The sequence below is a fragment of the Haliotis cracherodii genome, unplaced genomic scaffold (genome assembly GCF_022045235.1).
Source record: "Haliotis cracherodii isolate W230 unplaced genomic scaffold, xgHalCrac1.p SCAF_9, whole genome shotgun sequence".
Classification (NCBI taxonomy): Eukaryota; Metazoa; Mollusca; class Gastropoda; order Lepetellida; family Haliotidae; genus Haliotis; species Haliotis cracherodii.
In genome coordinates, this window is record NW_027266343.1 from 35544629 (window position 1) to 35555717 (window position 11089).

Below are 11089 nucleotides of genomic sequence, written 5' to 3' on the forward strand. Positions count from 1 at the left end.
ATGCCGCAGTTTAACATGAATACCCAACACAAACCCAGTATGATGACTCTGAGCTGACCAATCCTTGTTTTAATCTCTTAATGCCGAACACCATACAGGGTAACAAATACCATCCTTTAAAGTCTGTTGGTAAGACATGGCAGTGGATCGAACCCCAGACCTTCCACTCCCTAGGCTGACCCTCTACCACTAAACCATGGAGGAGGTCCTAATTTTATTGAGAATCAAATCAACAGCAAGTATCAATCTATTAGCATTCATGTAGTCATTGCCAAACATTTGTAAGACTACTAGCCTGAATTTGTAATTATGTGGACTCTAAGTCTCTTATGAACTGAGCTTACAAGACCAAACAGCATTTTATTTGTGACGGGCTTCGGATTAGTGGTTTAAGTCACAGACTGCATGTACACCAGTTCAATCCGGCCACGATGAGCAAACACACCAGTTCAGCTTTGTGAAAATAAGCATGATTAGTAGACACAACTTAAATAGTATTGGTGTTTGTTGTTAAACGCTGCAGTCAGCATTATTCCAGCTATATGATGGCCTGTAAATATCAAATCGGAACCAGAAAAAAACAATGCTTTATATATTCCCCGCGATCAGGGTACAATTAAAGAGATAAACCTAGTGTTTTGAAATTTGGAGCAGTCAACTGTAGATAAGATACCTCTTATTTTAATTTTGAACAATGCACTTTAGGCTTGCACCCTCGAAAATGCTCAGCAAAGCATCTTAAAAGACAATTTATAATAGTCAATGGATAATAATACAACCCAATTATGACCAATGATTGCTGATCAAATCCCAACTAACTACCAAAAACTGTACAGCTGAAAGCCATTGTCGCCACCAATCCGTATGTTACATGAACATGCCCTTTAGCTTTACAAGTATTGGATCTGGGAGATATATTCTTATTGCAAGCCTGGGTTTGTCATCACTGATATTATCCATGCTGAGTGATACTTACGTATTTTTGTCTTCATATCCATGCATTGTGATATATGGGGGAATCTCAGTATCTGCTTCCATTTCTTACTTTTTCCTTTTCTTTTGCCGCCACCGCCTGTAAACAGAAAATCTTCAATAAACCATTGTACTATCCACTATACATGGGATACATTCAGCATAGAGGCAAAACCATCTGTAGCACATGCCTAAATCCAATGGACATAGAGGACTATAATTAATACTGAGCAAGCTTAACCTCCATACTAAGTATTCTTGCCCATTATATGGTGTTATCATAGTACTTGTATGGACAAAAATTTCCAAACATCAATATTATTAATATGATCATGATTAACCATGTTGGCCACAGCTGATAGTATAATATTGGTCCAGGTGTGTGTAAATGCCATGCCTGATTTACCAAATGGGATCAAATACTTACATTACAAAAGAAAACGACCCCAAAGGAGAGTTCAAATTACAATTCCATTCATACACACACAGAACTAATTTACATTTATGTAACAAGACGAAAATATTCTTTTCAACATATTGTTCAGCAACCTTAACATAATACTTAAGGCATTAAATATATTCTTGGGCACCGTTATCAATAATCATGGATTATAATCTATATCAGAGATGAAAATTGACCCTAGCCTAAGTCAGGTTGTCCAATGTTAAAGGTTAGGCTTGAAGATGAAGATTTTAAGTTTTTTGTGGGTGTCCTTGTATATTATCTCAGGATAGCAATAGGTCCGCGGTATTACCGATATACCATGACATAAAACACTAATGAATATGTATCACAACATGTTTGGAACGTATATGTAAATTGCGTTTTCAAGGCATGCATATCATCATTTTGTTGGCAAAGTTTACATAAGTGGCAAGGCGAATTGAATTTGAAATTATGAAATTCAGAAATTGGCAACAGTTTCCTGTGATCGAAAAAGCAAAACTATTCATGACCAGTTTCCTCAACATAATGAGCTATTATGCATGTGATCCAAGCAGCATCCAACAAAATGGTGGACAACAAAAACATGCAGGGAAGTATTTTTTTTAGGAACATAACAAATTACAGCTTAAAGAATATATTCAATTATGAATACACTGTGGTATGTATTCAACACAGGAATCATTATTGCAATAAATTGAAATATGAAAGTCAGGCCAATACCCATCACTAAAGTACTGTTGGAAATGTTAGAAAAATGATTTTCTGGCTTCAATCTTTAAATACAAATAAATGATAGGACTATGAAAATAGCATGTATCAAAATAACACAAATCAACCTAAACTACCCAATCCTGACTGACACTGTGATTAGCCTGAAAAGATACTTTTACATTAGTATTATCATGACAGAGTCGCATGCGCATATCTGTATAGTTCATAATACTAATGATAGTATCTATAAATTGGAGCATGCTGTTTCTATTCAAATTTTTCTCCTGTAAAATTGTCGATAGGGTGACTGTGACTGAAATACCTTAAACCAGAGGTAGTTAGATTGGTAGTTAGTCGATATTTCAATAGCAACAGTCTGTGAAACATTCATTCTTGTTTTAACGAGCAAAAAGTATTTTTCTAGCATTTACGACAGTAGCATTGGGAGTAAAGTAATGACTCAGGTATAGTTGAATCCCTGTATAACATCACCCTCTGATCATGTTGATGCCTATAAGCAAGTGTAAAAAGGATACACCAGATTTACATATCAAATTCTTCAATGGGCCTTACCAGCAGTGTATCTAAAATTAAAAGGTTTTCAAACCTCTACTTAAATCATTCACAGCTAGATCTTGTTTACATTAGTTGTGATAGTAAATGAACACCTCTAGAAAATCAAACAACACAGCATAAGAGTCAAACTTAAGTTAAAAATGCATAACACAATATAATACGTTCAAGGTGTGGTTGTCATGGTTGACTTTTCTTTCTTAATTATAAGATTAAGTGAACACTGGCAGCATGGGTGTAATAAAAAGGTATCAAAAACAACAAATAAATAATTACATATCTTAAAACTGAAACAATAGGTTCATGGTAATTCTACCATGATTGAATTAATACCATCAACTTTATTGTAGTGATAGTTTTTAGTTGTTTTAGCATTACTCAAGATTGTGGCATCATATAAGCCCACGCTTCGAAACTAACATAAACTTATTGGTCATAGACTAGTAAAATTCTGGAAGGACAAGAGACATTTCCTTGGGGAATACCACTTTTACGATTAGGTAGATGGCAACACTGTTGCTGATCATTTTTCGTGAAATTATGAAAAGAAACAATAATTTCTAACCCTGTAATGAGGGCACATGTCCTGACACAGACATGCTTCACTTTATCATGCTTACATTACAGTCACCTAATACTACACAATCATGTTTCATATCCAGAACCTGGTTCCACCCTTTGTTTCATTTGCAATAAAAAACTTGCAACAGAAATTAATATCGAACATAACCATGTTCACCTAATTGATGATCACCAGTCACAGATTGAAAGACAAAGGCAAACGGTCACATGACTGGCACCTGGAAATTAAATTCCATATTTAGAAATTTTATTAATAAGTCAAAGACCAGATGGCACACAGGTGACCTAAACAGGGGACATTGTCAACTGAAAACAAGTTTTCTCTGGATTCAATTATCTTCCATAACTGGAAGAGCACAGCAATACACCACTTGTCATCACTGAAAAGGGGACTTTGACATTAGCCACTAATATGAAGCCATGGCATAGTAAAGATATATTCTGTGTGGTAACCTCAACAAACAATAGCTCGTATATCAACATTTAAATCCAACAAAAATCATGGATGAATGGGGTGAGTGAGTGAGAATGGTTTTACGCCGCTTTTAGCAATATTCAAGCAATATCACAGTGGGGGACACCAGAAATGGGCTTCAAACATCTGAACATTGTACCCATGTCGGCAATCGAACCCGGGTCTTTGGCGTGACGAGCGAATGCTTTAACCACTAGGCTACCCCACCGCCCCTGGATGAATGGGTATAGTATGGTGACTGTCAGTACCACACTGTGGTATCAACACCTTGAACATGTTGAAAGGGAGAAGTTTGAACAAAATGTCCATAATCATTTATGACCAGTGCTAAACGGTAATTATTTGGTTATGGTTAATTGGTTATGTTGATAAAATAATTACTTTGATGATCAAATATCATATATGTCTTCATGGTCTTGTGCAATTGTCAAATGATTTGAAACAATAAAAAGTCAAATCAATATATCAGCATATAATCAGACCTTTTTGCTGTCAGGTTTTCAGATTTTTCATTGTCAAACCTCAGCATGTTCAATATCGATAGGACTAGTGATTTGCTTCTACATCCATGTCATCATCTACTGTAGTGATTTTCTATCATACGACTGAGTGTTAAACACATTTAATGAACTAACACACATCTAAAGTTCAATCAGAATGCAAATTTGTTTCTGAACACAGTGAGTGAGTGACTCACATATTTCAACAACTTCTACATATGACAATAAGCAGTGCCCTATCATGATAGTGGCCTCACCAGACTACCAGAGACTTATTACACCTAATCATCAGCAATTACCAATCTCTCTTCAAATTACAAGCAAAGTTCACTCAGATGAAACACATAGATAATAAATGCCAATTTGACATTTTCAGTAATCAAACCTGATGAATAAATTTGGCAATTATCAATCCCCTTCCAGCAATGATGCAAATTATGCATGTCAATCTCAATTCACCATGCTTACTGAGGATGTAGATGAGGGCTCTGGACTTAATTCTTCTCGCAGGACAAACGTACACCATGTACACAAAACATGAATTCTCCATATCCCATGTACAACATATTTCCTCATGTTGTACCACAGTATCCCGTAGACAAATATATCTGGTTATATAACAGAAAGGAACATGTCATCAATTGCTTTTGTTGATCATGTTGATGTTGTTGTCAATTATTAAAACAACTGTTTTATTATGTTCTATGTCCACTAGAGATACCTAGTCACTACACTTAAAATACTTAATCATACACAGTGTTTGAAATTAAGGGGGTACTGGAGTGTTTCAAGTTTGCTGATATAGTATTTGAGAGAGTGATTTTGATTTTACGCCGCTTTTAGCAATATTCCAGCTGGAGACACAAGAAATGGGCTTCACACATTGTAACCATGTCGGGAATCAAACCCAGATCTTCAGAAAACGAACGCTTTAACCACTAGGCTACCCAAACGCCCACGATATAGTATTTGAATCTAGAGATCTCCTAAACCTTCAAGTTTGTAACATTAGGGTCATGACAAGGACCCTTAAATTTTCATGTATAATTTCAAACACTGGATATCATAGACATGTTACGCCATTTGCAACAGCAAAATACAGTTCACTGTGATGTGTATTTATACAATTTTGGACTTACAGAAACAATATAAATCTACAATCATTTGTTTTATTTAATGGCCAGACTATATGAACCTGAGTACTCACTGACAATTTCTTCAGGTGTGAGGAAAACTAAGCATGTAAAGAACCAAGATCATCAGCATTTGGTAGGAATACTTGTGCTTAGGGATGAAACTTGTGACAGCACATTCATGTGTCTTAGATCAGGGACGTAGATCACCGGTGTACCTATGCCCCTGGCTTATACATGTTAGAAATATTCAAGGATGCAGATAAGTCTACCTATGCCCCGGGCTTATACATGCGAGAAATATTCAGGGATGTAGATCACTGTCTACCTATGCCTCTGGCTTATACATGTTAAAAAAATATTCAGGGATGTAGATCACTGTCTATCTATGCCTCTGGCTTATACATGTGAGAAATATTCTAGGACGCAGATCACTGTCCACCTATGCCTCTGGCTTATACATGTGAGAAATATTCAGGGATGTAGATCACTGTCTACCTATGCCTCTGGCTTATACATGTGAGAAATATTCTAGGACGCAGATCACCTTCTACCTATGCCTCTGGCTTATACATGTGAGAAATATTCTAGGACGCAGATCACTGTCTACCTATGCCTCTGGCTCATACATGTGAGAAATATTCAGGGATGTAGATCACTGTCTACCTATGCCTCTGGCTTATACATGTGAGAAATATTCTAGGACGCAGATCACCTTCTACCTATGCCTCTGGCTTATACATGTGAGAAATATTCAGGGATGTAGCTCACTGTCTACCTATGCCCCTGGCTCATACATGTGAGAAATATTCTAGGACGCAGATCACCGTCTACCTATGCCTCTGGCTCATACATGTGAGAAATATTCTAGGACGCAGATCACCGTCTACCTATGCCTCTGGCTCATACATGTGAGAAATATTCAGGGATGCAGATCACCGTCTACCTATGCCCCGGGCTTATACATGTGTGAAATATTTAGGGATGCAGATCACCGTCTACCTATGCCTCTGGCTTATACATGTGTGAAATATTCCGGGATGTAGATCACTGTCTATCTATGCCTCTGGCTTATACATGTGAGAAATATTCCGGGATGCAGATCACTGTCTACCTATGTCTTTGGCTTATACATGTGAGAAATATTCCGGGATGCAGATCACTGTCTACCTATGTCTTTGGCTTATACATGTGAGAAATATTTAGGGATGCAGATCACTGTCTACCTGTGCCCCTGGCTTATACATGCGAGAAATATTCATGGATGCAGATCACTGTCTACCTATGCCCCTGGCTTATACCATGTATACATGTGAGAAATATTCAGGGATGCAGCGCACTGTCTACCCATGTACCTGGCTTATACATGTGAGAAATAGTCTTAATGAAGATGAAATTTGCATATTCAATTGTTTTGAAGCACTAATCTCCAAGTCCACTGCTAATGGGCAGACAAAGACCTATGATAAAATATCAAATGTATCATGTAAAAAATTGTAAGTACACAAAGGGAACATAACTAAATACACAGTAACCAGCTGTTGGTTTCGTGAAATAACCTGACTCAAACATGCATACCGGGCACTGCTAAATCCTTCTGGTCTTTGTTATGACTTCATTGGGGCGTTTTTATTCCATAGAAATTTCCATTTTGGCATAAAAACATGCAGGAGCAATTGATAATAGTCAGCAACTAATATGCTAGACCATTCCCCCAAACCATTATTACTAAATAACCCGTTTCAACATGTTCAATCAATATGAAAACTATTTGATTCATTTCAAAGTAATATTACTTGAACATGTTGAATAATGTAGCTAGGGATATCAATAAATTGAGCTTCAAAATAACTATGCACAACAATACAGAGAATGGTTAATTCAAGGGAATTAGTTTGACAAGATCAATGTACAGAAACATGTACAATAACATGGATTTCAAATTGTGAAAGAACATTCACAAATTTTATCCCTATATTCATACTATAAGCATGATAAGGGAGCCTGGTACCCATGGTACCAATGGCATATGTAGTTTGTACATGTTGTAGGAACAATGATCATTTGAAGAACCTGATCATATCTAAACGGTTGCATGCCCTGATGTCAGTGATGAGAATTGCAAATGAAAATGTACTAAATGACAAGTGACTGATTGAAAATTATTTTTTGTATAGTCATATGGTCCAAAACAAGAAAAAGGTGTAGTGTTCTCATGGTGTAAGGGGTCTTATCACAATCCTAATGTTAAAAGTAAATACCTGGGTTGTCCACGAAAAAAAGGCATACTACAGCAGTTAACCTCATGGTCATGCTGAGCATCAAGAACCCCATCAATGCGAACACTGATGCAGCTTCACTGTTCATAAACAACTACCTGTCACACAAACTGCTAGGCAAAAGAAAGCATACACTTGATTTGATAAAAAAATTACAAATGTCAAAATGATACATGGCTGAAAAGAGTCTTGTTTGTTCTAGTCGAGACGAATGCCGATTTAAAGTGCTAGCTCACTGAGATACCATGCCGCAGTTTAACGTGAATACACCACTCAGACACAGTACACTGACTCAGAGCCAACCAGTCCTTGCTTTAGCCCCTTTAGCCGAACGCCAGACAGGGTAACAACAAGAACCATCTTTCAACGTATTTTGGTATGACCCTGCCGGGGATTGAACCCCGGATCTTCCGACTTCCAGGCATATGCTCTACCACTAGACCATGGAGGCAGTCCTACATCCATATCATGCAAACATCAAGAAACATGTTCTTGACTGTGCTGTCATGAGTAGTGTAAAGTCTGCACAGTTTGCTTTACTTCATTAAGTATCTCTGAAGCATGTATGGTGCAGTTAATTGATGTTAAAAACAAAGTTGCCAAACCTGCAACTAGGTGATTGCACATGCTTGGATCCCACCATGTACTCAGCTGACAAGGGAAGAATAGCTCAATAGGGGTGGTGAGAACAACTATAGGAACTGCACACAATGTAGCAGACTGCATCCAAATTTTGTGTCTACAAGCCCAAACATGTCTCTTACATCATTTTCCATAGATTTCAACATTTTCATATAGCCTATTATCACCTGAGCTTACTACTACTAGACTGAACATTATTTTACTAGATTTTTGGACCAGTGGCTAAAGTCGCAGACTTTGTAGCCACAAAGTTAACAGGCCAGTTCAGAAGTTAAAGGCTGGTCCTAAATCCTAGGATAAAGAGATTTCAACAGGATGTATAGACAAGACAGATAAAGTATTCAGATATTGAGTCACTTGATAGCGTAGTCAACTGTTTTCAAAATACACAATACATTCCTGATGTTGTGTGAACGAATATATGTTGATAGAACACCAAAAGTGGTGGAGGTCATAGAAACATGCAGGGGTTTTCGACACACCGGGAAGCTTTAAAAAGTATCTGGTATTTACACTGATAGCCATACAACAACCATCTTCTAGAGGCAAGAGAGTTAACTGACTTTAAAAGTCCAGTTTCCATCCATGCCGATCTGGGCTGGAATTACTGGGCTCGATCGTAGTGCCACCAGTGGCTATTACCAGTTATGTCCCTTCTAAGCCTCTCCTATGGAACCAATCAGATTCCACCTCTCATATCACTTTCGTTTGCTTCACTCAAAACGGTGGTGCCCGGTCAGGATGATCTGATCGACCATCAAGATCTATATTGTGACAAAACGTGTCTTACATCGCAAAATGCATCAAATCACTTGAGCACCTTGATTAAAAACATGAAAGATTTGGAAAATATCTGCTGACAACGGGTTGGCGGTGCACATGCTTAGCAAATCCTGCAATCTACCGAAATCTGCATGACAGTTTACGAACCAGATTTCGATTTCGGTGCATGATTTTGATTGGACTATGCATAGACTCGTCAGTCCAGCCAAAATGTAACTTCATAATACCAGCCTAGTTCGGCAAGGGTGGAAACTGGACTTTTACAGTCAAGCTAACTCCCTTGCCTCAGGAAGATGTACAACAACCAACTGTATCATGGAAGAAAATGGTTCCTCAAAAAGAGAGATGATGATAGCATATGTATGCTCAACTTGCTCTACAGGAACATCTGTTGTAGTTTGTTACAACAAATGTATTCAAATCATAACATCATACCAACTAACAGCAATAGAAACTAACAGTTTTTGTCCACTAGTCCTTATGATAAAATACAGCTAAACCCCTCAAAAATAGCAAATTTCTACTAGTCCTTACGATACCTTAACTATTGGTTTAGCAAGGACTGTAGGTCTAGTGCACTTTCTAACACTGTTTTACATAAACCAGTTCTATGAAATGAATAGTTGGGCATAATCACTGATGTCTACAGTGCTGTTCAGACATGTGTGATTGTGTTGACACAAATCTTAAAAATGAATGTATCTAACTAAACTCTATTTCTAAACAAAAACAGGATATGGAAACTGATAAGGTTACCTTGTACGTAAGAATGTACGTAAGAATAATAGGAGCCGACCTTATTGGTGAATAGGTTATTAAGAAAATATGCACCAAAAGATTACTCCGCAAGAAAGACATTTAATGAGAATCTACATTAATGGATGACAACATTGAACTGTCATACTGAACACATACTCAAATGCCTCCTTATTCATTTAACCAAATCAATCGAGACGACAGATTGTGATGGGCACATTTTGACCTCATTTTCTATCAGTGCTGATGCAAACGCTAAGCATACTGAACGACCGTTCCGTCTGAATACATACTCCTTCAAATCACAAAATTTTCCATTTCCTGTAATCACACTACATCGTGTTATATTCTTGCTTGGGGTAACTCGAGTCGTACAATTGCATTTCTGCGAGAATTGTCTCCACTACGACCAATGCTGTCATGTGTCACTGCAGCCGGATCACCGACCGGTTGTCAATGCAAATAATCTCGTTCATAGCACTTACAAAATCCCCGCTAAATAAATGCGTTTCGACCCCGAGATAAAATCAGTTCGATAAAACACACGCTTAATATTTCATACGGATTATTATCGCATATTATGGATCCAGACAATGCAATTTTCTAAGTGCTGAGCATTTTGCATTGAGTCGTCAGGTTGAAATGTAAACACACTGTGCTGTATTGCGGTCGACATTACCAGCATAATCGAGCTTACCTTCTCTCGCTTTCAAATATACTGTATTGGCAACAATATTTTCTAGTTCCATCTGTCTTGCGAGATAACAGAGGGCTCCAAAAAGGGTCCAAGATCGACCCTTATCGAGTCCGTCACTCGCTCCAACCGCTTGGGTGTGGTGGGGAACCAACAAAGATGGCTGCTTTCATCAAGATCGGAATTAAAGCGAGGCGGCTTTCTGATTGGTTAAAAATCCGAATCTGTAGTCTGCTTCCATTTGTTTCATTAACGTGAGAAGAGAATGCCAAAATTATGGTAGACATCGGTAGGATTTAATTTCTGACAAACTTTAGTCAAATATTTCATTATTAGACGATTTCCATAATTATTGAATGTGCGAATATGAAGCCTAAACATAATTTAGAATAATTTTCGATATTTACCACTTATCCTGTGTACCAAATGTATATACAACATTAGGCCTACACTTGAAAAATGAAAGTGGTATGCAACAAATCTCAAATATGATGAAGTATTAAATGCCTATCCTAGGTTGACTTGGTATGTGGTATGAATG

General features: G+C 37.5%; 1 protein-coding gene across 1 annotated transcript in view; it reads right to left on the reverse strand.

Annotated features, from left to right (window-relative positions):
* LOC139453190 (G protein-coupled receptor kinase 5-like) overlaps nucleotides 1–10701 on the reverse strand; it is a 44645-nt gene extending 33944 nt beyond the window's left edge. Inside the window, exons 1-2 of the mRNA XM_071234821.1 lie at nucleotides 10552–10701; nucleotides 977–1072 (exon numbers count right to left, since the gene is read on the reverse strand). Of these exons, the coding sequence (XP_071090922.1) occupies nucleotides 977–1072; nucleotides 10552–10603 (148 nt within the window). The 5' untranslated portion in view covers nucleotides 10604–10701. The remainder of the gene's footprint in view (nucleotides 1–976; nucleotides 1073–10551) is intronic.
* Nucleotides 10702–11089: the final 388 nt, after the last annotated feature.